Source organism: Onychostruthus taczanowskii, unplaced genomic scaffold (assembly GCF_017590055.1).
Source record: "Onychostruthus taczanowskii isolate IOZ18803 unplaced genomic scaffold, ASM1759005v1 scaffold59, whole genome shotgun sequence".
Classification (NCBI taxonomy): domain Eukaryota; kingdom Metazoa; phylum Chordata; class Aves; order Passeriformes; family Passeridae; genus Onychostruthus; species Onychostruthus taczanowskii.
In genome coordinates, this window is record NW_024503568.1 from 590,763 (window position 1) to 618,157 (window position 27,395).

A 27,395-nucleotide genomic window follows, 5' to 3' on the forward strand; every position below is an offset into this window, starting at 1 on the left:
CTTATCTGGAGTTATTTATATTCCTGCCACTTTCCCCACCCCCAGCTAACATGGAGTCAGATTCTATTCTCAGTTAGCCCAATGAAAGTCCACTGAAATCAATGGAATTACTCGGATTCACTCCAATGTGACAGGGAACAATGCCACTGAACATCACCATCGTGCTTTTGCACCTAAGCTGCTCCTTTAAAATATAAGTATTTGAGTAATTACTGATCTTTATTTTCAATAGAAATACATCAACTTCTTCCCCTGGAAACTTTAAATGAGTAGCAATGTCCAGTATCTTTACAGATGCACTGTCTTTCGATGTGCTTGGTAAATAGTCTAAATTGACCTCCCTTCCCCCCTCCCGGTACCTGGTTCCAATCACACTCAAATCATATTACTTATTATTCCTGCTATGAAAATCATCAAATACAGTAGGTGAAGATTTATTGTATCTCTTTAAGAAATAAATAATTCATTGAATACATTAGATGGAGTATTGTAGACTTTCTGAAAATCAACAAGATAGCTATTTCTAGCAGCTGATATGGTTTAGAATGCTTTTAATCTTGGAGTAGATAATAAGTTATGTTTCTGGGGGAAAAAAAAAAAAGGAGAAGAGAGAGTTGTGTAAATAAACAATACTGCTTTCTCCTCAGAAATGTATCTATGTCCAGAAAAGCATTTAGAAGTGCAAGCAAAGTTAAGAGCTTGCTTAAAAAAATATGATTTAATATTTTAAATTCCTTCCTGACAAGCGATGACACAGTTTTTCTCCGAAATAGTCTCTGAGTTAGCTTAACAAGAAAATATAACGTGGAACAGGACTACATCTAGTTAGGAACCCCATATATTTGTTATGAAAACTGGGATAAAGTGAGAATAAAGAAAGGGGAGAAGCAGATATTTTTAATTGTCATTATATGACCAGCAAAACAAAATTTAAAATACCACTCTTGTTCTTTCCAGAACTCAAAGTGAAAAGTAGATGACAGGTTGAAAAAGACTGGATTGTGGTTTGGTCACGAATAACAGGAGGCCACAATGTCCACTGACTGCTCCAGGTCACTGGGAAAATCCAAACCTTTGATCTAAACATAGATGACATACTAAAAATTGACCTACATCCTTGAGTGAGACAGAAGGAGCCAGCAGTCTTTTTTCTGTATTACAGAGGTCTTTTGCTGAGATCAAGTAATCTTATGTAGAAATCTGGTCATAATTCAGAACATGTTTAGTAAGGATTATTCATTTGGATCAGGTAGAATTTCTGAAAGATTGGGTTTACATCCAAAGATACGTACAGTCAGTTTAATCTAACATCTCTGTCTTAGAATTTGATTGTTGTGGATGTTGCTACTTCATTACAAATGAGAAAGGTACTCAGTCATGCTGAATGGGGATATTTATATGTAAATATAGGAATTTTTGCCTTGGCAATAACTTCATTTCTGGGATGGAAGTTTATGTGATTCTCCCAATGCTACATTAACCACCAAAAAAAACTGACACGAAGTAAAGCCAAAAGACAAGCTTGCTGCTCTGTCCCTGTGCACATTTAATGCCTCACTTCTACCCAGCAGCCACTACAAAATTACGCAATCAGACAAAGAAGATGGTTTAAGCCAAACTTGCCCCTGGTGTTGGTCCCTGCAAAATCAATGCATCTGTTCCCAGAGTGACCCAGGCCATATGAATGCTTTATGTAAGTGATCACTGGGTTCACTGACACAGGAAGCTTTGCATGTCTTCAGGAGGAAAGCATGAAAATACAGAGATGATCACACAAAATATTTACATTGAAAGTATGTGCGTGTTGCAAATTCAAGCCCCCTCAACTTCAGAAAAATCAGAATTAACCTTGCTTTTGCAACTTTAATTCGAGCTCATTGCACATATGCATGATAATAAGTCTTTAACTGCAGAGACACATACATCATTCAGTTCATAGGATGGACGATGCTCCCGGAGTGAGCAGCTGTTCAATATTCTTTTTATTCTTATCACTCAATATGTAGCTCCATGCCTTCCTTACTGCACATCATTCAAACCCTGTGCAGAATACTGAATTATTAATATCTTATGGGTGTTTCTATAGCATTCTCTAGTAGGGTTTCTGAGTGCTTCCGAAATACTAATTAATTTGCCTTCAAACTTGAGAAGTGAGACTATACTATTAGACTTACTTTATATATAGGGAACTGAAGTGCTGAGCCATTATGGCCAAGATTGATAAAAATATCTACTAATTTGGGGTCCTCAATATAATGTGCTCAGAGCTAGATTTTCCAAGATGCTTAGCATTTTGATGGTATTTTATATGTCTAAAGCATAGGTCCCATTGATTTCGGCAGCATCTGTGAGTACTCAGCACTTCTGTGGATCAGTCCTGGGTGTATGAAGTTGTGCACTCAGGAAATAAGGAATACACAAGTGCATTCTGCCTATAAAACTTTCACTTGAATCACATGAGGAACATGAGTCTACAAAAGAGACAAAATCAGGATAGATGAGTGTTCACTTCCGGAGCTATGGTTCCAGGAGAATCCTTTTATCCACCATAACATAGAGCTGTTTTGAAGAGAGCTTGCTGTTCTGGCTTCATTTGTGGCAGCTTCTCAATTTTTCAGGATACTCGAGCAGATGTTAGCCTTCTATGTTACAGTACCCCAGGAAACACCTGTGCCTGACAAAGTGTGAATGCTGTAGGAAAAAAAAAAAAAACCAAAAAGATTGTTCATTTTAAGACATGGCATGAAAGGAGGACACTTAGGGCTGGCAAGGAAAGCTTAATTCTGTGCATTTCCAATTGCTCAGTCCAATGCACAATCTTCAAAGGTTTTGTTATACTAATTTTTAGTATACAGTTTTTTAACCCTTTCTTTTTTAAAATGAAACAGGATTTTTGCTGTGTAGAGCAACACTGTTGCTTAGGGTGGCTCTTTGGCATGGCTGTCAGCTCGTGATTGACAACATCACCTCCTATAAGGCAAGATAACATAGAGGCAACAGCACTGGTGGTCATGGAGCTCCATATAAACCCTTGGCAGGAGTGTACATGGCATCTAGCCCTGTTTGCTTAAGCAGACATAAAATCTTGAGGCAAATCTTGACAGGAGTTTGTGCTAACGGTGTGTCTTTCTCCTTCTATATAGCACTTATGATCCTATATCTTCCTTTTTTAGGCCCATTTAGATGTATTCAAGAAAATAAAATAACTCTTAAAATTAGGTAAAATATGCTTGCTTATAAAATTAATTTTGGAATTGATCAGATTTTGAATTTTGAATTATTTATTTCTTTAAACTATTTTTAAGTTTTAAGATTTGGCAGACCACTGGTATGGAAAATTTCATAGTTTTTATGGAAAAATCCACAACATTATAGATACAGAGCCTTAAAGTGGAAACTATTGAGCTTCCTCAACTTCAGAACTTTGGAGGAGGCAGAGGTTGGACAGTGACAGTATATTGTCCAATTCTGACTGTCTTCATTGCCTTCTTTTCTTACACTATTACTCACATTCCTTTGGTAAAAAATTAAAAAAAAAAAAAAAAAAATTTGCCCTGATAATTATTGAGCTTTTTTTTTTTTGGTTATTGTTTGGAGGGGCTCCAGGGGGTGGTAATAGATTGGGGCTTTTTGCTGATAGATTCTCTTTATTCATGGCCATATTCTATATTTGGCTATTCTGCTATTTTCACGCTATTTTATAAATTGATCTCCTTTCAATGAACATATGACTTTTTTTTCCTTGGGATGCATTTAATACCTACACAGAGAGGCTGCCTGTGAATAGGGGAGGATTTGGCAGCTAAAGCCACTGTACTCTGTTTCTCAGCAGCCTGTTGAAACGCTAATGACTGATCTAATAAGCCAGAAGTATTAGAAGGTCAGAGTGAACAACATTGCTCAGCTTGACCCTCCATTATTTATGGTTTGTCACATCAGCTATCAAAGCTCCAAGCCAGGAGCTGATAAGGAGCTGAATCAGCAGCACAGGCATGACACTGCAACATTCTCACTTTGTGTGAATAGCGACCCTGCCTTGTGGTGACCTGTGCAACCACCCATGACACATGTCCCTAAAGGTGGTCCCTGCCTGCTCACTATTTCATGTAGAGACACTCTTTGTAAAGTTCAGGATTAACAATACAGTTGGCACTCAACTTTTGCTTTCCTTTCCACAAAAGGTCTAGACCCCAAATAATCTTTGGAATCAAAGGCTTCTCTTTTTATAAGAGATCTATTTTCACACTGTTAATTATTACATTATATAAATATAATTTAATATAAATATAAATTATGTGGTTTAAAATTATTATTTATATAATATAAATATAAATTATGAGGTTAAAAAAAAATACAGTCTTAAACTTGGAGGTAATAGCATCTTCTTCATCTGAGAGGGAGGTACCTCACCTCAGCAGCAAAATTGCTTGATAAAGCAAAGACAGGGGTGGAGACAGCGAGTCAGTTCCTAGAATCAACTCCTGTCTGCATTTTAGCAGAGAATACACTGGATTGGATTAGGGTTGGAGCAATCCAGTGTGTGAGTGTTACATTCCTCAGTGTGTTAGACTGTCAGTGGGATCACAGAGACAGCAAGAGGACAGCTCATGGCATAATTCCTACAGGCTGTGGGATAGTATGGGTACTAAAGGGTCTCAGAAACCATTCTGCAATCCAAGCCAGAAATCCATCACAAAACCATCCAAGTGTCAGATGTCTGAATATTGTTGACTTGTATCTGCATGCAGATCAGGACAACCACGTTAAATGTTTTCTTTGTTACATTATTTTTTATTCTGTCATTATGAGAACGTGAATGTTATTTTATTGGATTCTGATGTAATAAATGGCAATGTTGCTCCTTACTTCAACAGTGATTTTCTGGAATATGACAAAGTGACAGTATTGGCCAGGTCGTTAAAGGCTGCTAATTTTTCTCTACCTATTTCACATAATATAACAAATCATAATAACGTACCTTTGAAGGTTGCCAATCCAAAGCACAAACTACATGTCATAAGTAATAAGGAGTTTAATTGTGATCCCTTTTCATAAGACAAAAGCAAATTCTCTGAGTTGCTTCAGTGTCTATGAACTCATTAAAATCTTCCTAAGCTTATTAACTTTCAGGATCTGCTTCCTTGAAAAGATTTGGAGGAGGGGCTCAGTCAAAACATCCCCAAGGCTAGTTACAATGTTTATACCTCTTGCAATTTTATTGTTCACTATATTTGGTGTTTTTTTCCTAGCCATAGACCTCAGAAGAAAATGTTGTTGCAAAATTCACAGCTCTCATTAAAAATGCATGCAACAAAACCAAATTCTATTCTGCACTGTTTCACAAACAAGAAGGCATAAAATGAGTGTACACCGCAAACTCATAAACCAGAAGGAAAATGCAAAATATTTCATCTCTATCGTCTCATGAGAAGGCCATGTAGAATTGGCAATGGTTTGCTTGCCTTCTGTTACAAAGCACAGGAAAACTCCTATACACAGTGATCTGGAGAAGACTTACTGGAACATTTCTATTGGAAAATGAAATTTTCAGGCCAGGGTTGGCTTAGTCCACTTTCTAAATATGACAGCCGACAGGACAGTCTTTTCTGAGCAATGAGAGAAGGCCAACAAACAATTCAGTTATATGTTGTTTCCCCCAGCAGACACATGCAGGAAGATATTCACCTTTTGGGCAGTCTAGCAAGTCTTTTTCCTTCCTTTAGGCTATTGTCCTTTTGACTAATATCTTCACTCCATCTCTAAGATTCCAACACTATGGAAACAGAGACCTGAGGAGGCACCAAATCAACTCCTGTCTCCAAAAATCTGGGGGCCTGGATGCCACTCCACATAGGGCAGAGAAAAGTTTGGCATGTACATGAAAAGAAACAGAAAGTAGAATTTTAGTTTCCTGAACCAGAGAGACTGGAGGGAAAGTAGGATCTCATTTTTTATGATTCTCTTCTGTAGTGCAGGAGATTTTCCTATTTCTGTGGGATTCTTTTCTGGATTGGTCCAGCTATGGAACCAAGATTGTTATTCTATCTGTAAATAAAAAAAAATTTTAAAAATTTTTGGTCTTTTTATGCAAATTTAGTACCATATTTGCAATTGGTGGTGGCACATTAAAATCTCATTTAAGTATAATCTGATACAGTCTAGTAAGGTCTTGTTCTAGGACTTGATATGGATAAATGCCTTGAGATTAGACTGACATTTCTGTGGAAAATGTAATTCATTTATATTTATTTAGAAAATGTTTAATGAATCAGTTGAATGTTAAATGAATCAATGAGCCAGCCTTACTATGAAAACTGCCTCCTTTCTGCACTCTTTTAAGAAGAGCAGATAAACAGAGGTTAGAGCTCTAAGAATCTAAGCAGTAGGTAACAGTGTGACTGAGCTGTGGAGAGATTCTTTCAGTGGCAGCATGGGTGTAAGCCAAATCAGAATCACCATGTCACCGGGCACCTGACAGCCTGACTTCAGAGGGTGCATTCCCCTGGACAGCAGAGCTGAATGCCACAATGCCTGAATCCCTCCAAGTGTTTTGCACTTCATGCTTTCCCCAAATCTTAGGACTGTGAAGCTGAAATTGTAGGTCACAGAGGTGTGTGCTTCACACAATTGCTGCTGGATGGGACTCCAAGGTTCATCACAGTAGCTCTTAATTATGATAAGAAAAGGAATGTACATTCTACTATTGACCACTAATTTGTCTACAGCTGGAAGAGGACATTACAAATAATTTAAAAATTACTTTAGTTTCTATTCTGAGTTCAGGGATTGGGGTTTTTTTTCTATTTGTTTGTTTGTTTGTTTGATATCTTTGTTCATTTGTTTATTTTTGCTTTTGACAAATTTGCTAGCTTTAAACCAGAGATAATGAGGTTAAGCATTTCTTTTACATAATAACACATTCTTCCTAGCCTCTTCCATCCCCTTCTCTTCCTCCTCCACCGTTTCTCTCTCTCCTCTGCTCCATACACAGTTATGTGAAAAGATACCACTTTTGAGCTTGCAAGGAATAAGCTAAATTGTATCCCTCATTTTAATCTTCCTCCATCATTTAGCATTGTAGTGTAATTCCTAACCTGAAAGAATAAGTATTTTCTACTTTATGCTCATTCATGTATATATCTTCAATTTACATGCCCATGGACCACATACTTACTTATAAATTATTGCTAAAACATTTAATTACAACTAAAATGTGTTTTATTAACAAATGCAGACTAAACTAAAACCAACAAAACCCAAAAAAACTCATAGTAGGATCAAAATTTCAAAGACTTTCCACACTGCAAATTCTACTATTCAAGAAGCGGAAAAACAATACAATTACATGAAAGGGCTTGTAGAGACTTGCTCAATGCTTGATGAACACGCTGACCAAATACACAGTCCTCCTACCTCTCTCTCCCAGAAGTATCTGAAAGGAAGAGGACAGATGTAGTCTTCCTGATTTTGGGCCATCACAGAGAATGGGATGACAGATGTTGAGCTATTCTTTCAGTGTGGGCAGGAACTCCTCTCTGTCAAACAAAGAAGATTGACAGTCTCAGAGCCCAGTTTATTTGTATAAAAAAGCCAGCTGCTTCTTTAACAGTTGAAGGCAGTATTCCTAGCATAGTGAAAGTAGATGAATAAATTAATAACTACTAACATGATGTCTGTTGAATGATTCTGTGGAAACAGTAATTCCACAAAAATGTAGCATAGACTTAATGTCACTTTTCCCCATGGAATGAAATGTGTCTTTACTATTGAACATACCAGGTTCCTAAATTCATACTTGAAGCCATCCTGAAATCTGTGCAAGATCTAATTACTGCTTACTGCTATCATATATAAAACACTGACTGCATCCTAATAAAAAACTACTTTAAACTTTCTGCCTATGAGAGAATTTTTGGTGAAACAGATTTCTAATTACCAACGAATGGACTTCAGCCATTTCAGAAAAACCATTTAGCATTTGATATCTCTTTTATCTACTTTTAATATAGCATGACACAAACTGATATTTAAAGGGTCGTTCTTTACAGCGCTATTCATTTTTCATTAGCCAAGAACATCTATGGAGAAAAAAAAAAAGTAGTTTATGCCATGAAAGTTAATTTTGAATCGCAGTGTCTGAAAAATAGAGTCCACATACAAGCTAAGGTCCGATTAAACACCTTTCCTAGTCAAAGGGTTCCTTCCAATTTGCTACAGCACACTGGAGCACAGGAGGCGTGTGCTTTACTGCTGTGCACCTGTATAAGCTCTGCCCGCGTCGCTGTGGAAAAGCAAGGTTTGGGTTTGCCGGGGCGGCTCCGAGCGCGGCCGCCTGTGCGGGCGCGGCTCCCGCGGCGGGGGCGGAGCGGGGCGGGAGCGGGCGGAGGGCTGGGCGCCTTTTGTGCGGCGCCCTCCCAGCCTGTCAGCGGGGCGGCCGTGATTGAGGGGGAGGCGGCGGGCGAGGGCTCGGGGCAGCGCGCCGGGGCTGGGCCCGCGGGCTCGGGCTGCCCGCAGGCGCTCCGGGGGCTGAGGCGGCGGGTTGTGGCGGATGGGTTTGGTACCTATGCTCGCTCTGGGCACACCCGGGGCACTGGGCTTTACGTGCAGGTGCAGTGGCCCGTGTGCGTGGCTGTGATCTGGGAGAGGGGGTCTGCGGTCTGTCAGGGAAGCCGAGGCTCTCTGTCGGAACTCAGGAATCCCTCCCACAGGGATAGGGGTGTTTCCCCATGCTTTTGGCCCGGCCGTGTCGGCGTGGCCCAAGTGTTTAGCTCAGTGTTGTTTCCAGCTCGGGGACAACCCTCCATCCCACTGTGGCAAAAGTCAGTACTTGCATCATTACCATTTATTCCTCCCCACTATGAAACAGGCCAATACAGTAAACTTCATCTGAAACTGCTCAGTGTTTGAAGAACAATTTTACATTTGCACAAAAGCGAGCATGCTTTCAGAGGAGCAATGAGATTTTTCTACCAGAAATCATTCTGGCCTTGTACCATATAACTCTGATACAGAGCAGTTGCTACACAATTAAGCTACACACCCCAGGGGTGTGTAGGAGCAATGGCGTTGGCTTCTGCTTGGGCAGACACCACTGCTCTGCATCCACTGGATCTAAAATCTCAGTCCGCACCTTCTCTTTGGACTCGGTCTCATAGGATGCAGTCCTGTAGCTACTTCAGCTCTTTCAAGAGGCCACACTGCATCCTGCCCAGCAGAGCTCTTCCCCTTCCAGATGGATGTTTCTCTTGGGTTGGTTACTGTAATGACGCTGAATCCAAACACTAGCTTAAGGCATTCGGAGCCTCCTGCTGGTTTAAACCAAACTTGTCTGTCCATGATTGCCAGGTATACACAGGGCACCCTCTTACAAACATTGAGAAAAATAGGGCAATGATTCCTACCCAAAGAGAAACAAACCCATGTTTTGGGTCCTAATGGAGACTGACCCTTCTGAGAAACCTTCTGGGTATCTTAGGCCAACATGATAAAATAATCAGAGTAGACCTGGTCACATGGACAGACACAACACAACACGTTAGACTGCTTCAGTAGGGTTATTCTACTCCATCACCTCACACGTGTGAGGAGTGAAAAATTTGTCCACTGTGAGCATGGGCAGAATGAGGTTAAGGAGAACATTACACTGGGTAGATGTCCTGGATAGCTGCATGTCGGGTAATGTATCAGCTGCAAGACAAAACCCCTTGCCAACACTAGTTGTGCTACCTCAAACACAATCCCAGTGGGTGACTTGCCTGTTCCCCAAGTAATAGGAAAAATAAGTGAACCTACTGGTGAAAATATAGAATATCATTCTTGTGTTCCAAAGGTTGCTACTATATGTAGTCAATGAATCCAGACCATACTAAGCCGGCATGAAAAAGTGGAGCTCCTTGAATTTTTTTTGGAATTGGCAGGTGTATTCTTGAAGATGTGAGCAGAAGAATCGTGTAATATCATGGATATGGAGGTGTTGCCAGCCTATCTCTTCGGGGGCGGATTATGATGTGGAGGCAAGCGAGAAGAATTTGCCGAGGTGATTTGGATCCTCGGAGAAGTAGGAGGGGTCCCTCCCTCTACAAAAGTAACCCAAACCGGGAGAAACGCAGAAACCCCGGGAGGTAGGACTCTCCCACCGGGCTCGGCCAGCCCCTGCCGGCGGCACTCCGGGAGCGCTCCAGGGAAAAGGGCGCCTTTGCGTCGCCGGTATGCGGGAACAGCGGGGCTGGGGAAGCCCTCGCTTCTCACACCTCGCATCTGCTTTCGCCTCGGCCATTGCGTCCTTCTTAAATATATCTGCGTACATACATATACGTACCACTCGCCTCCGCCACATCGCCTTTGAAGATGTTTACTCAGAGAGACGGCATTGCGATAGCGCTTTATTGCAATATAATGCACTGGGGGAAAAAATAGAAGGGGCTCATTATTGTGGTTGATAAACATGGGAAAAGCACATGCCTGACCTTTCATTTGTACAATTAATTGTTCCAGCAGAAAGAAAATGAGTCTTAATTGTGCACAGCTTCCTAGAGGATCAGCTGTGTGTGCTCCTCTGCGTTCTGAGAAAAACGCTGTGAAGTTTTCCTGAAGGCTTTTACTTTCCACTAGGAAAATAACAAGAAGAAAGGAAAATCTCTATGTCCCACCCTTCTTCTGTCTCAAAGAGGAAGGATATCGAACTATAGTAATATTTCAGTGACCTGCAGCATTTCCTTCAGTTTTGTAAAATGGGCTTTTCCGCTTGTCCAGTGCTATTTCGCCTCCATAATAAGGAGATTTTTAATAATGCACAACCAAACTCCATTTGAGAGATCAAGGGTTAGCCCAAAGCTGCACCTTAAACCCGAGCTCAGAGTTTAGCTGTCAGATCACGTCGATAGCAGCGGGTGGGTGGTCAGGGTTAGGAACGGGACTTCCCAAGCCCTGGTGTGCTGGTGTCCAAACGGTGTGTGTGCTGCTTGCGGGCTCTGAAGGGGCCGCTTCCTGTGTCCTCATGCAGGACTCTCGGCATCCAAAGCCCCCCTCAGGAAGCGAACCTCCTTGATCGGTGACTAGGGACATCAGCCACGGCGAGCGGAGGGACAGAGCGCCGCGGAGGGGGAGGGAGGGGACGCCCGGGACGCCCTCTCCGCGCCAGGGGACAGCGGAGCGCAGGGACCGAATTCCTCCCACAGCACTGACAGTCCCGCCGGCCCCGGGGGGCCGAAGCCCCCGGGAGAGGGAACCGCCTTTCAGAACCGCCGGAAAAGCTCTTTTGTCTGGCCCCGGTTGATGATTAATAACCCCCGGCACCGATTCTGCCCTCGGCTTCGTCCCCGGGGAGCCGCGGGGCTCAGCCCGCCCGCTGGAAAGGGATCGAGCCCTACCCGGGGCGCGGGTGAGATCCTGCCTCGGGAGTGCGACCGTCTTAACTTTTTACCGATACCGATTTTCAATCTCTAAATCACAAAGGGACGCATTCTGTGCTCCTTAATAGGGCACAACGTCCATTGACTTCTGTCCCATTGACTTCAATGGGAGTTTCGCTCCATTAAGGACTGCAGAATTTGGCCTAAACTGACCGCAATAATTTTGTTGCCGGTAATGGAGCTTCAAAGCCCTCTCTAATTAGCCGACGAGCAAGAATCGTTAAACATGCTGTACAATTCTGAGTGTGCTACGTGGGGGCTACGGAACAGCTGAGCAGTCCGCTTCAGACCTGGAGAAGCTTAGAAACCGTGTTCAGCGAAAATTCCAGCTTTCCGGAGACAGCCTGGGGGACAAGGGTGTCTGACGAGTCACTTAATATCTGCTGCGTTAGTGCTCGAGCCTGAGGAAAGAGACGCTCTGAAAAGTTATGCAAGATCTGATCATACACTCGGCTTTTCGCCCCCCTTCGAAGACTCATTTAAAGAATTACAGTATACACTGCTGTTCCTATTTATCAAAGATAAACCGAATTAATTGTGTTTATCCTTAGCCCGGAGAACTCCTCACGAGTTACGCTAAATCCCTGAGCTCCTGCGAGCAGTAAGCAGCTGTACTTTGGGTTGGGATGATCTTCACTACGATCAGGCACCTTCACGTCTAGCTTTATGACTAGCACTTTTCTCAGTACGGAGGCGGAGGTAGAGGGGGAAACACAACAGAAACAAATTCAATTCACTTTAGCTGAATTCATCTGTAAAGGCTCTTTCATTACACGACGCTCCTGGGCACAAATTCCTTCCTCAATTCCGCAGCTGTAGGTCCAGCAGAGTGAACAAATATTTCGTCAATATTTAAATTTAATAGCCTGATTGTTATACATTTAAATCCCTGCAGACTGTCTACTACCTGCAAATTTTAAACTGGAAAATAAGCGCTTTTCTCTTGAGATCAAATATTGAAGCAGTGAAAATGGAGTAAAGGCTTGCGATCCTTCAAGGTGAAATGCAGAAAGAAGAAAATATTAGCTGTTAAAGAGCATGAACTTATAAGGCGATTCATAACATTTTCTCGACGAACTAACCATATGAAGAAAAAAAAAAAAAAACTCTAGAAAACTCTAGGCTTGTCCAGTATATTAGTCATCTATGTTTAAAAAAATAATAAAATGGGTTCCGAAGTTTTGGTCAATATTCTAGGCAAAATATGCTCAACAGATGATAGTGGAGATGCAGCCAGAAAACAACTCCAGCTATTTAAACTGCCAAATGAGACATAAAGCTGCATTGTAAAAATCATCTGGAAAACAGGTTTTCCTATTGAAGTCGCTATGTGTTAATTACTGTGATCTGGAAGAGCTCAGTATCTAAACGCCTGGAAGCCGACTTTCACCCCGCATATGTAAATGAAGAAAGTGCTGAATCTAAGCCAGAGGGTTCATGTTCGGATTCATTTCCGTGCATGCCTAGACATTAATATGTGTTCATGTAGGGTTCGTACAGTACGAGGTGTTATTTCCTTATAAAGAAACACCAGGTCTCGCTTTCCATTCTCCTTACAAAATTATTCGCATTATTTATGCTACATTGAGCGATCTAATTTCTTCGTGATAGTCAGCTAATTGCTCTGGCAGGTAATTAGAAGCGGTTTACAACGCAAAGGGCTTTTGCGGTGGCCCTCGGATTATTAAGTTGCTCTGTAAATTATACCATATTTGCCGAAGAGAGGGAGGGGGAAGGGGCTTTTGAGAAGTTCTTCTGCTACGATCAGAGCTGAGACACGTCCCTGTCCACCCCCCAACACTTAAAAAAATGGGGGGAGGGGGCTCTTCCAGGGCTCGGAGTCGAATTATTCTCAAGCACGCGATCTGAAGCCCATTTTGTTCGTGCTCACTGGTCCAGAATAACTTGGCCATAATGGCCGGGAATGGGCCAGGTCTGCAGCAAGCTTCCTGCGCCCTGGCAGCATCCAGCAGGCATGTGGGAAAAGAATGGCTTAAATGGGGACATCTGTTCAGTGTTGCTCATCTCGCTCCTGCAGCCAGGTCGGGTTAAGAGAATAACCTGTTCACCACCTTGCCTCCCTCCCGCTGCTCGTCTGCCCCCCTCCCCCGAAGTTAATAAGGCTGCTGGGGAAGGAGGGGGGAGAGGGGGCGAGGGGGTGACCTAATTGCTCTGCCATATAGGCAAATAACGACAGGGAAAGGTGGCAGCTACATTGTAAGAGGAACAGTAAATATATCAATATTAGGGTCTCTCTAGTCAAATCGCAGGAGTTCTGCATTCAGGAGACGGCTGTGGTGCACACTGAGTGCGTGAACGGACGAGGGCAAAACCTTCCTGGCACAGTGCTTCGAAGGTACGTCTTTCCTGGAGGACGAGGGGTCTTCCACTCCACAAACAGCAGGAAGCAAAAATGTTTTCATTTTTTTTTCCAAATTGACACTTCTGTGCAGTTGGGAGAACAAAGAAATACATACGTATGTACATATATACATACATACATACATGCATAGAAAGATTTCCTTTTCTTCTATGGTCTCTGCAGGCTTTGATTTTAGGTGGTTTGGGATTTGCATATGCGAGTGTCTGTCACACACATTTATATACGCTCACGGGCGCCCATGTCTATCTATATATATTTATATATTTGTATGTTTATATATAAATAGCATGTATTTCGGGGCGTGACCCAGCTTCAGGCAGCCTGTTTAATGGGAACGTCTTACACACCGATTTTCCAAACGGTTACTATATCTTGGCATCCTCTTGAAAAGCTTGAACTATGATTTGAACACGTGTGGCTAAACCATCGGACCCGGAGCAGCTCCTAGATTATTTGTAATTAAGCACAATTCCCAAAGTAACATTTATCTTCCCGAAACTGCGATTGCAATTGTCAACCGTCTGGAGGAGACGCGGGGTAATCTGGAAGCATTACCTCCTCTCCTAACGGAGCAGAATGAAAAGAAATCAATACCGCTGAGGAGGAGAATTTAGTAGTTTTTAACTGTAAGTGGTGCCTGGGAGAAGGTGATATATAATAGGAAAAAAAACCAGAAAGCAGCTTAAACAAATCTATTCTAGTCAGGACCGAAGGACCGGCGGCGGGGGCTCCGCGCTCTGCCCCGCCCGGTGCCGGCACGCTCAGCCCGGGTGCCGCTCTCGCCGCCGGCGCCTCCCGGTACTTACATGACCGCCCAGGAGCCGATGCGTGCACAGCGATAGCGTACCGGGAGAGCGGGGGTGGGGTGCGGGGGGGAGGGCAGGAAAAGAAACGGGGAGAAGAAGGAGGAGATGCGGATCGGATCTAGGCGCGCACCGGCGATGTAAACAGAGTGGGTGTGAAGGTGCCTCTTCCTCTCCCTCCCCAGGCACGCACACACCAGCATGTGCACGGTGTCTTCCCGGGCTAATTTAATTACAGGGACCTTTTCGGAGACGCAGCTAGCTGCTGCGGTTTTTTTTTTTTTTTTTTTTTAGCACAGATCCCACAAATAAATAAACAAACGAGCAAAGACGTCGAAGTGAACCGTGAATCCCCTCCGCCGGCTGCAGACAGGTCGGCGTGTACCTTCTCCAGAGAGAAGCCCGGGCTCTGCCGGGCGCCTCCCCGCCGGCTGCGCGGAGGAGCAGTCAGGCCGCTCAAGGCAGCGGGACGGGGACACCGGCAGGGTTGACGGGTACCTGGGGCACGTTTACACCGACGGAAATAAAAACCCACATGGGCAATAGGTGAATAGGTGGAGGCACCGGCGCACACGCACTGTCCGCTCCCGCCGCGCTGCACCCCGTGCCCGGCAGGGAGCTCCGGTCTCAAGGAAAGTGCCCAGTGAGGCTGCAGGTAAAGCACAGCAATGCAGAGGTGCAGGTAGAGGTTAAAGAAAGACATTAACCACCCTCTTTGCTCAGTGACCGCCAGGCACAGCACTGTCCCTTCTGCCTGGTGGCCGTTTTGTCTGGTTGATGTCCTATTCCCCTTTCTCCGCTACCGGAACAAGCCGAGCCCTCGAGAGCCTGGAGAGTTGTTTGTCACCCCTCCGTAAATCTTCCAGATGACAGATTCTAGGTGAAGGTGTCGGGCGAAGGGGACACCTCCTGGCCCCCACCTACCCAGCCTAGAGCAGCAGGTACGGGGCGGTGGGGCAAACACGGGGGCAACGCAAGCTTTTCCAGAGCACGGAGCCCAAGGAGGACGAGGACAAGGCCCCCGCCTGGAGGCTTTCCCCCATGACCACGGGAGCGGAGCTAGCAGCCGCTGGACCCCGAGGAGCGAGGCTTCCTCCTGGCTGGACGCTTGACAGACGGCGGAGCGGAGCCGCACCGCCGGGAAGGCGACAGGAGAGTCTGGCTGCCACCCGTGTGCCCCTAAATTGGCGCAAGGGTGGCGTAAAACGCTTTCCCTCGCTAACACGGACGTTCAGCACACGGCGTGGTCAGCCTGCAGTTTAATCTTTCCAGCTACGCCTTTTCAAATAGCACAGACCTCTGTTTCCTCAAAGAGAAATCCCCCTCTACACCCCGGTAGCGCTGTCTGTAGACAGGCGAGGACCTCTGGTACAAGGGTCTATCCATCTCTGTCCGCTTGCCGGTAGCAGCGCGGAGAATCGGGGTATGCTCCAAGAAAATCCACCCCCCTTCCCGAAAGGTTAGCGACAGCTATCATTGTGTCTAAAATTCCGAGATTGCTAATCTACATTGTAGGCTCAAGATGTTAGGTAGACTTGAGCAAGTTGTTCCCAGGATGTAAATTAGGTCCAAAAAGCTGTTGTCCAAATCGAAGAAACAGAGAAATTAATCTGGGAGACTATCCATCATAGGCTGTAATAAAGGGAGCGACATGGATGAGACAGATGATATGATTAAGGAGCTGTGGTCGTTTTAATTAACTTTTTGCTGTCCTGTAATGATCAAACTGGTCAACAGACCCGGTCAATAAGCATGTTAATATCAAACAAATAAAACCAGGGATGATTAAAAACCTCCTGGTTTATTAAATTTGAAATTCAAATGAAATTTATGCTGCAGATGCATACAGAATGCTAATAGATTTTAGCTTTATTGAGAGTGGATCCCACAGGTTTTCAAGAAACGGCACGAACATTTATCTCCTCCCGTACATTAAACTTCAAATGGGGGGGGGGGGAAAGTTTTAATTAATTTCTGGAAAACCTCTCTTTGCTGGCTCCCCCCCCCCCCCCCCCCCCCCCCCCCCCTTTTTGTTCCGCCCCCACCTGAGTATTATGTTGATGTACTGCACCCTTAAGTGCAGTGGTCAATAAGGCAAATGCAAACAAAATTGTAAGCTTGCTTAAATCCTTTGCCCAGCAGGCAATGTATACAAAGGAGGGAGTTTACAGATGTTTCAGTGGCCAATTCAGAAAATATCAGCTCACCGCTCTCAAAGTTCAGAAGCTGCTGCTTTTCCAGTTTCGGGGGAAATTATCAGAGTAGCAGGAGGATGCCCACTGGCAGGAGTTTCGTGATTTCTGTTCTGATGTATTTGCCTTTTTTTTTTTTTTCCCTCCCTCTCAGTTGAGTTCCCTTGTAAAGACTCCCACGACTATTTTTACAACGAGTTTTTCATAATTTCCCGCACGGTGCTTTTAAAGGAAAAGCGCACTGAAAATTAAGGATTTTCGACCACAAATCAAAGGAGTCAAGGCAAGCATCGGAGCAAACAAACACGAAAAGATCAAAAAAGGACACGTTTCCTCTGGGCAGACAAGTGCAGACAAAATACGGATGCGAATTGAAGACCCACCCGGCGAGGCTGTCCTAAAAAGAGATATATCACTAAAGGCTTCTACTTCCCCGGTGTATGGCAAAGTCTCTCAGACTTTCTGGGGCTGAAAGGAATGCGTGTCGATCTTTTTACCTAACCTGGCACACCACAAAATGCGATTTTGTGTTCATCTAAAATGTAATGCTCACGATGCTTGTTTTGCTCTTACGCTTTCTGATCTATGTCTTAATAGTTCCTCCCCATCTCCAGCAGATAAAGAAAGTGGAGATAAAAAGTTAATAAGCATTCACATAAGGGAGTATCTCCGGGAAATGTGCTTCCCCTCTTTGCGGGTGATAGTATTGATTAAATTAAACCCGAAATTTAAACAAGCGTGCGTTAGGTCTGTAAAATGAATATCATTATAGAAGGAGACCAAAGCAATGAAGTTAATTCTTTTTTATTTGTTAAACGGAGTTCCCTCCTTCCCCCACCCCTTCCTCCTTCTGGGCTGGCCTGTCACGCCTTCTCAACAGGCTAAAATCATTCAGAGCAGCTCGCAGAGAGAAACGCGACATTTATGGTAAGCGTCAGCTTTCAGAGAAAGAAAGCAGTTCATTAATTTACTTCACTCTTACTTCAAAGTATGATAATGTACATTACTCCCTTGATCAATAGATATGATGTACAGTCAATATCCCCACGACACGGAAACGGGTCAAAACCGAAGCCGGGAGAAAGAGGAAAAACATCCCCTGGAAAGCTAAGCGAAGCCGTGGAAAACCCGCGGGGGAGAGTGCACCTGGGCGAGCAGGGCCGGACCAAGCGAGGTCCCCAGGGACAGGGGGAGAGGGCTCTGCCCTTCCCCACAGCCTCCAAGGGCTAGGCGAGGAGCCGAGGAGAGCAAAGCGCTCACCTTCGAGGGGGACGGGGGGCGGGAAGCCAGACCCTGGTTGTGCCGGTGCCGCCCGGGCGGACTCCGCTTGTGCAACCCCACCGCCAAGAATCACGCCTGAAAGCGCGGTCTGCGAGGGCGAGAAGGGAGGGAACGACAGGCAGCAGTGGCCTAAATTGTTCCCTCTCCTTGCCGGGACAACGGGAAAAGAAGGGCTGACCAGAAGGGATCGGGAAGGGGGGAAAGGGCTAGTGGAGAAACGGGATGCTACCGCTCTCGCCGTGCCCATAATCATAGTAAGACTGAGATTATGATGATGATCATGATGATATAAAAATTCAAACATAAACCGCTCCGCGGGAAAAACAACCAAAAACAACTGTTGTCAAATTACGCACACGAGGCGGGGGGGTGGGTGATGGAAAGGGGCGGCCGGGACGGAGTAGCCCGAGCCGGGGTGAGCGGTCCCTGCGGACCGGGACCGCAGCTCGCGGCGCTCGCCGACGTGAGTGCGTGAGGTCATCAGCGCCGGCGGGGCTCGGCGGCCGGGCTCGACGGCGCTGCTGACTTCACGCAGTCACGTCGGCGAGCGAGGCGGCGGTGGCGGGGATTGGCTGGCGGCGGCTCAGCGGCACTTCAAAGCCGGCGAGGGAGCTACAATTGTGGTGGAATGGGCGGAACTGATCATTGTATTGCACACCTCTAAAAAAAACACTGCCTCTGATTTATCAATATAAAAAAGATCCTCTGAGAGGAGGGCACTTTTGTGTGATGGCAACTTCACTTCTAGGGGTGAGTCTAAGGATTTTTTTCTCTTGCTGGTTTAATTGGTTTCTTTTTATTGTCGATTGGAGGGGGTTAAAATAACCCCTGTCTTGACCGGGGCTATCAGTCTCCTCTATTCAGCCTGTTTTTTTTCTTTTTTTTTTTTTTTTTTTTTTTTTTTTTTTTTTTTTAGCTTAAGTACAAGTGAATTTAAGTGAAAAGAAAGAGTGAGAGGGGGAAAAGGGGGCAGAGTCACTTTTCAGTGAGCAAGAAAAGGTTTTAAGGGCATTTGTAGAAACAACCTACAGCGCCTGGGCTGTACTGTTCCTGTGGCCCCGAAGAAGTGGCTTTTCTTCTTTATATGTGACTGCTGGAAGAAAAAAAAAACAACAAACAAAAAAAATCCCAAACCCAGCACTGTCGGGGTTTTCTTTTTTTTTTTTTTTTTTGCTTGCAATTTTTAAAAAATTTGCAACAGATTGTGGCTTTTTATTTCCCTTTAAAATAACACAACCCACCGTGTCTAGCAGGTACGTTCAACTCGTGTATGCATACATATTTACATATGTTAAATTTATATATGTATTTCATTATCATTGCTACTTAAATTAGGCTGATTTAAAGGACTCTTAAAGAAAAGGAAAAAAAAAAAAGAAAGAAAAAGAAAAGCAGTAATTTGATAGTCCTGCGATTCTGTATTTAAGAAAACAGCTTTACTGGCCTGAGGGACGGGGACCAGCCATGTCCCGGGGAAAGGGAGCAGGCTGAAACGTAGCTGCCGCCGTGCCGGGGGCATCTCTAAAGCTACGGTAACAGACGCAACTTTTTTCCCCTCTATTTTTTTCTTCCCCTTTTTTAACCCTTCCTGAGCTCCTTCGGGGGAGGGGAGTTGGATGGTGAAAAAAAGCCCCGGTAGGCGTTTGGAGGCAGAACTGCGGTGCCGGCCCCAGCGAAGGGATCCTCCCGCGGGAGTCGGGAAACTTTGCGCCCGGGGCCGGGCGGCGGAGCGGAGCGGGGCCGGGCGGCGGAGCGGTGCCGGGAGCGGAACGCGGGGCGCGGGGCGGCGGCGCGGGGCCGCTCCATCCCTGACGCCGGCGGGACGGCCCTCTCCCCTCTGTGCCCGCAGGAGGAACCGCGGGTAGGCTCCACGCCTCTGGCCATGCTCGCCGCGACCTGCAACAAGATCGGCAGCCCCAGCCCCTCGCCGTCCGCCCTTTCGGACAGCGCGTCCTCCTTCGGCAAAGGCTTCCACCCCTGGAAACGCTCCTCCTCCTCAGCCTCGGCGGGCAGCTGCGGCGCCGTGGGCTCCGGCCTCCCTGGCTTCGGCGTGGCGGGCGCGGCGCGGAACGGCTCCTCGGCGGCGGCGGCAGCGGCGGCGGCGGCGGCGGCCGCCCTCGTCTCGGACTCGTTCAGCTGCGGCGGCTCGCCGGGCTCCAGCGCCTTCTCCCTCACCTCCAGCAGCGCGGCGGCAGCCAGCTCGCCCTTCGCCAACGACTACTCCGTCTTCCAGGCTCCGGGCAGCGCCGGTGGCGGCGGCGGTGGCGGAGGAGGCGGCGGTGGGGCGGCGGGACAGGAGGCGGCGGCGCACCAGCCCGTCTTCATCTCCAAGGTGCACACGTCGGTGGAGGGGCTGCAGGGCATCTACCCGCGGGTGGGCATGGCGCACCCCTACGAGTCCTGGTTCAAGCCCTCGCACCCGGGGCTCGGCGCCGGCGAGGTTGGCTCAGCGGGCGCCTCCAGCTGGTGGGACGTGGGCGCCGGCTGGATCGACGTGCAGAGCCCCAACGGTGCGGCCGCGCTGCCCGGCTCGCTGCACCCGGCGCCCGGCGGACTCCAGACCTCGCTCCACTCGCCTCTGGGCTACAACTCGGATTATTCGGGCCTGGGCCACTCGGCCTTCAGCAGCGGCGCCTCCTCGCACCTCCTCAGCCCCGCCGGGCAGCATCTCATGGACGGATTTAAGCCGGTGCTGCCCGGCTCCTACCCGGACTCGGCCCCCTCGCCGCTGGCCGGCGCCGGGGGCTCCATGCTGGGCGGCGGCCCCGCCGCGCCTCTGGCCGCTTCTCCGCGCTCCTCCGCCCGCCGCTACTCGGGGCGCGCCACCTGCGACTGCCCCAACTGCCAGGAGGCCGAGCGGCTGGGGCCGGCGGGGGCCAGCCTGCGCCGCAAGGGGCTGCACAGCTGCCACATCCCCGGCTGCGGCAAGGTGTACGGCAAGACCTCGCACCTGAAGGCGCACCTGCGCTGGCACACGGGCGAGCGGCCCTTCGTCTGCAACTGGCTCTTCTGCGGCAAGCGCTTCACCCGCTCCGACGAGCTGCAGCGGCACCTGCGGACTCACACGGGCGAGAAGCGCTTCGCCTGTCCCGTCTGCAACAAGCGCTTCATGCGCAGCGACCACCTCAGCAAGCACGTCAAGACCCACAGCGGCCCCGGAGGCTCCGGGGGTCCCGGCGGCGGCGGCCCCGGCGGCGGCCCCGGTCCCGGCGGCAAGAAGGGCAGCGACACCGACAGCGAGCACAGCGCAGCCGGCAGTCCTCCCTGCCACTCCCCGGAGCTGCTGCCGCCCCCCGAGCCCGGGCACCGCAACGGCCTGGAGTGACAGGCGGAGGCTCGGCGCCGTCGCGCCCCCCAGTCCCGCCGCCCTCCTGGTCGCGCAGCCCCCCGAGCGCGCAGCCCTGCGGCGGGGACGCGGACACGTAAGTAGCTGGCACGGCTCCGCAAGAACAGCGCTCAGCCCCGCGGCCGCTCCGCTGCCCTCCGGGAGCCCCGCACGGGGCTGGCGGTGCGGCCGGGCCGCGCAACCCCCGCGACGGGGGCAGGGGAGCGACTGGGCAAGGGCGGAGAGCCGCGACCCCCCATGGGGCGGCCCCGCCGCCGCCTCCTTTCCCCTTCGCCTTGAGACCCCCCCTCCTCGTGTTGCTTTTAGAGCGGAAAAAACACCCACGTCCCCTCTCGCTTTGCTGCTGGAAACCGTCCCGTACTCCCTCCCTCCGCCGCTGGCGCCGGTACAGCCGCGGTGCCCGGCGGGGCGGGCAGGCGGCCGGGGCTGCTCCGCGGCGGGGCCTCCGACGGCAGCGCCGCCAGCCGCGCTCCGTGCCCCGCCGCGCCGGGCTGACACTCGGACCTGCTCTCATCCTGGCACCTGCTCGGAGCACGTCTGCTCCCCGGAGCTGCAGTGTGCTTATTTCCCTTCCCTCTTTATTTTATTTTTTCCTCCCAATTTTAACAAATCGTTTACCTCCTCGAGTCCGAATTTCACTGCGTTTGCCAGCATATTTGTATAATTCTCGTTTGAGCAGGAATCGCGAAATACGTTGAAAATAATTAGGTTGAAAGTCGTATATTTTTTTTTAACTTCAGACAGATGAAGAAGAACCGTGGGTTTCAAGCGAAGATGTATTTCCAATGCCAAAAAAGGGAGGCCGGGGGGGAATAGGAAAATTAAATATTTGTAAAATGCGTCTGAACCTATAGGTTTGTACCACTGGGAAATCGTTCTAGATTAGCTAACAATTAAATAAAACTCCACCAGTATATCGGTGTGAGGTGCAGTTGTCCAGGAGACGATTTTGTATAGTATTTTTCTTGTAAATTTCTTCCAGTAAATATTTGAAAATATATTGAAGTACACTTGAGCTTTTTTTTTTTTTTTTTTTTTTTTTTTTTTTTTTCCTTTTTAATTTTTATTTCTTTTCCTGTCACGAGAAAACATTCTTGTTGCAGTCCTGGTTCACTGGTTTTTTTTTTTTTTTGGTTTTTTTTTTTTTTTTCTGGACTCCTTTCTTGAAGTGTGCATCAAATCACACTTCAGGATATAGGTTTTGCTTGAATATTAATTTAGCTAGGCATACAACTGTAATTAAGCAAACAATATTTGATAAATGTTGAATGACATTTAATTTAATGGAGCATGTACTTATTTGCATTTGCTGGCAGTTCAGGTATAGTTACGGTGAGAGTTCTCCTATATTTCATAAAGTGGGTTTGCCACAACCCATGTATTAAATAAACTGTCCAAGTGAAACTGAACTAACGTTGGCCTATGTGTATTTCCTGAAAATAATATTGATAAATGTTAATAAACACTCCTGACACTACATTAGCGGTTTGCAATGCTGCAAACTAAACTTGTCTCATTGTAATGTTGAAATAATTTGGATATTTCACATTGAAATGAAAAGCCCTTCGCTGGAACATTTTAGATTTGCATTTTAAATGCATGAAATGTAATTGATTTTTATCTGTAATATTTTAAATGGTATTAATAAACTCCAGAAAATCATTCTACCTTAGGTCAGCCAGTTGTTTTTCTTCTTTGTAAGTCCATCGTTACAGTCAATGATTTACTTTGAACTAATATGGCATGAGTTGTTCTCTAGAGTTTCAGAAAAAAGTGAACATACAACGAACGTAAATTTTAGCACATACTAAGAGCAGCTTTGAGGCATTAAGATGGGTAAGTTGTTCTGTTTCATGCTTTTTAAAATGCACCACCAGAGGAAACTAAATGAAAGACATTAACTCTTTTTTTAGAAAATTGTTTGTTTTTATCAGACTAATTTTACAGTGCCTCTCACAAATCTGAGTATGTTTGGGAAGCTGCTTTGCATGTACCTCCTCGTTGAAATTATTTTTCACATCACGGCAGAACCATTGTGAAAGGAGATTTAATATTGAAACGCTGAGGGTCATTATTGCTTTAAAAGACAAAAGGAAAAGTGGTCCTTCGCTTTTGTTTTGAGGTGAGGTGGTTGTGGCTGGGGGCGTAATCGCCGTGGCGAGCACTAACTTCTTCAGGTCTCAGGGCTGGGAAACTTCGCGGTTGTGTGTGAAAACTCCCTTCTTGTTCGGGGACATTTTCCCCACAGGACCGGGAATCTGGGCAATTTCAGGGGCTGCGGGGTGCTGTCAGCCAGCCGGTCAAGCGCTGCCGCCCTTGCTGTGTCCTTTAAGTCTTTTCCACAAGCTCCCCCTGGACGGCAATAAAAACACAATCGTGCATTTGCTTAGCTTCTTGGCAAAAACACCCAAAGCACCAAACCGAAACCAAAACCAAACCCCTCAAACTCCTAACACTTTCTTTTACCACCTTCTTTGGGGAGATGGGGGGATGGGGGAGTGTGTGGTGGTCGTGTTGTGTCTGTTTGGAAATCTGGCCTCTTCTGTTACCTAGGGAGGTGATGCTCACTGTTGGGGCACAGAAAAATTAGGGCTAGAGCATGTAATCTGCATAGCAGAATCTTCTTTTGTGCACACATGTAAAACACATGGTTGTTGGTAGTACCTTAAACAACAGGTATTAAACTGCAGGGCAAAAAAAGCATAGATCAGTCAACTCCAGATGTATTCAAGGTTTTGGACCTCTGCATGGTGTAGGGATTAGACGGGACTGTTAAGAACCATTAGAAACAAGAGTTGCTCTGGTTGACCTTTTCTGAGCTGCATTCTTCATTACAAACGCAACCAGGAGAGACCTGCAAAGTTTGCTACTGAAACAAAGCAACAGTTTGCTCTGATTTTTTTTTTCCGTTGTTGTTTTTTAATGCCATGTAACATGGGTGGTGTAGCAACACCTGATTTCCTCAGTGGGAGTGAGAGGCAGTGGTTATGTTACTTGGAAATTTTGGTCAAGATGAAATGGTCTGAGCACCTAGCAAAAAGGGCAATGGAGCAGAGGATAGCTTCTAATATTGCTTCTCCGATACCCACCTGAAAAGAGAGCGCTATCAAAATGCTATTGTCCAGGAACTTGTTGGTTTCTTTATGGCACTGGTTGCTCCATCTCGGGAATGTCTGGCAGTGGGATAGAGCCAGCAGCAAAACTCATCCTTTGCCCAGGAAGGAGCATATGCTGCTGCTGTTTGGGAGCTGCCAGTTTGGATCCAGGCTGTGTGAGAACACACATATTTTTCCTTTATTTTACCAGCAAAACCCAGCACTTGAAGGCTGAATAGCTCCTTTTTGTAGTGGATTTACTTTTACTAAACCCTTCCAGATAAGGGCATTGAGTTGCTTGATAGGAGCCGGGAACTTGTCTCTGCGTTGAGCAGATCAAGGTAGAGTTAAACTAGTTTGCTGACCTGCAGGTCAAACCGGTGTCCATCAACTTACCTTCCAACTGCCTTCAGATGATTGTGGCCATTCCCATTTGCTCTCTGACCTTTTAAGTCGCTTCCCTTCAAGCTCGTAGCAATGTCTATCGAATTTCGTGTCCTGCTTTACCCATTATTCCGGCTTTTTATTGTCATTTTCCAGTTTAAATTTTCAATAGAGCAGTGACGGGAGGTGTGTGGAGCTGAAGTGATGTAAAACGCCACTTCATTTCTGCCTGCTGATAGTGCCTTTCCTGCTACCCTCGCCCTGTGCCTGACGAGATTAAGCAGCAATCAAAAGGTGTTGACTTCTCCTCGATTCCAGTCTAGGAATGCGAAAGCAGCAAACAAGAACTGAAATATCAAACGCTTTATTTGTGGATGTGGTGGCTAATCCAGCAGTCAACACGTTCACAGTTGTAAAGGTGATGGAGTAAGGATACTTGGTGCAGTCCAACAAATCTTTCAGTACGAGTGTCTGAAAGTAAGTATGCACTTGTCAAAACCTGCCACATTTCAGCTACATTCCGTGAAGCGACCTCTGGTTTATCTTTGCAAAGAAGGAGCTGGGAAAAGGTGTGAGTAAATTAGGTGTGCAGTTGCTCATGCTCTCGCCAGATTTATGATAAAAGGACAAATCTCTTTCACTGTATCAGAATAATCTGATGTTTCTTAGAATAAATCGGGGTCCCTTTCTAAGCTCACTCCATTAGACTTTTAATTTTTTTCTTTATTCATAAATATGTATTTAAAGATTTCTCAACAATTTCATGGAGGAGAGTACATTTTGCATAATCTGCTTTCAAAAGTAGAACCCAAATTTTCACTTGTTGTTATAGCATCATTTTAAGAGAACTGTCTGTCTTTTGCTAAAGTATATGGAGAAATTGTTACACATCAGGAAGGTGTGTATCGAGGAAAACTGCGCTATTTAGGACACTTACTGTGTTTCCTGTTCTATGGTTTTCTAACTGCCACTTGGAATTACTTTTTTAAAACAGGGATTAGGGAAATAGGGGATAATGGCAAGTGGATAGGAGCTTTAGTGGGGCACTTTAAATACAGGGTAATTCCATTTTACACTTGTGGATTTCGAAACAAACTGGGAACCTGTATTCTTGAGAAGGGCACAATTTTTCGAGAAGCATATTTATATTGCCTGCAAGGCCCGGTGAGGAGCTGAATAATGGACCAACCTCCTATGGAGTAATCTTGATCTTGGCAGTCGGAGAATTCTGCTTTTCAGCCTGAGCGATACTGCCCTGCAAAGTGCAAAAAGCAGGCGGGGAGCCCTGACGCTTGCGCAAAGTCGGTGTCCCCAGGGAGGCGATGCTGGGAGCAGCCCCCGCTCCCGGCTGGAGCCTCGGGGCTGCCCTGTGTGTCGGGGACGCAGAGAGAAGGCTTGTGAGCGCTCATTCCTTGTTATGGAAAGAGAGGTGCTTGGGCGGGAGGCTTGTTTTGAACAGCTTTTCCTTCTGGGGCCACGTCAAGCCGTGCAAATTTCTTTGCGGGGACTAGGAGAATAATACTTAAAAATTATTATTATTATTATTGCCGGCAGCATACTTTGTTGTGCCCTGTCCTCATCCCTTGAGACAGGGGGATGTGCATGTGTGTGCCTGTGCACTCAATGCAACCTCCAGCCGCCTCCCTCGCCTTACCAGCTCTCCTTCCGCTGGCAATCAAACCGGCCACTCGCACATCCCGGTTGCTGCTGAGCAGAAGGCTCTGCACCTCGCCTGGACTTTCTCCCCTTCGCTGCACGGCTGCTTCTTTCGAGAGCGATTAGCTGCCTCCCCATTGCCCCTTTTCCGCCCCGACGCGGACACAGGCGCTGGCGCGGCCGGGAGAGCGGGGGCGGCGCGGCCGGGGCTGCCGCGGGCTCGCAGCGCCACCCGGCGAGTGCGCCCCGTCGGCAGCGGGACCCCCGAGGGGACCGAGCCGCCCGCGGGGCTGCCGGGCTGGGCCGGAGGGGAACTCTCGCAGAGCTCCGTGCGGTGCCGGCGGGAGCGGCGGCGAGGAGCGGGGCTGGCCCCTGCCCGCATCTCACCCGTCCTGGCACGGGGCGCAGGCGTGTCCTTCAAATTCAGGGTGTTTTGCTCCAAATCACAGCCACTTCTCTCCCCCTGGATGAGGTGTCCTGCTTTCCCCCGAGGGACACATCTCGACGCTCCTTAGGACGGTGAGCCCACCTATTTTTTTGCAGAGCAAATGGTCCAGAATTCGTTTCTGCGGGCAGATGAGCAGCTCCACGCCTTTATGGGAGAATGAATCTCCGTGAAATCGCCTGGATATAGGTGAGATGGAGAAGGTGCCTGCAGCCCCCAGGCTCTGCCGAGCATTCACACAGCGGCTGGAAACGGGGCGGCCGGGGATCCCCGCTGCAGCAGGACGATGTCCTTGTCTCGCATGAAGAGATGCGGGAAATGCAAAAGCAGCTACTAGGGAAGGATTGGGGATTTATTTTAGGTGTTTTATCCCCGAATTCTCTGAAAGCTGCTGGGGGG

The 27,395-nt window shown here is 47.0% G+C and overlaps 1 protein-coding gene across 1 annotated transcript; it reads left to right on the forward strand.

Annotated features, from left to right (window-relative positions):
• The first annotated feature begins 18,597 nt into the window (after window positions 1-18,597).
• SP8 (Sp8 transcription factor) lies at window positions 18,598-21,395 on the forward strand. Its single transcript, XM_041418265.1, has 2 exons — window positions 18,598-18,820; window positions 19,920-21,395. Exons 1-2 carry the CDS (start codon window positions 18,800-18,802, stop codon window positions 21,393-21,395), a joined length of 1,497 nt encoding a protein of 498 aa, XP_041274199.1. The 5' UTR covers window positions 18,598-18,799.
• The last annotated feature ends 6,000 nt before the right edge of the window (window positions 21,396-27,395 follow it).

Coding starts and splice junctions, on each gene's coding strand:
- SP8 (XM_041418265.1), top strand. CDS start 18,800: ATGGCAACTTCACTTCTAGGG. Junction 18,821..19,919: donor TGGCAACTTCACTTCTAGGG/GTGAGTCTAAGG, acceptor CTGTGCCCGCAG/GAGGAACCGCGGGTAGGCTC.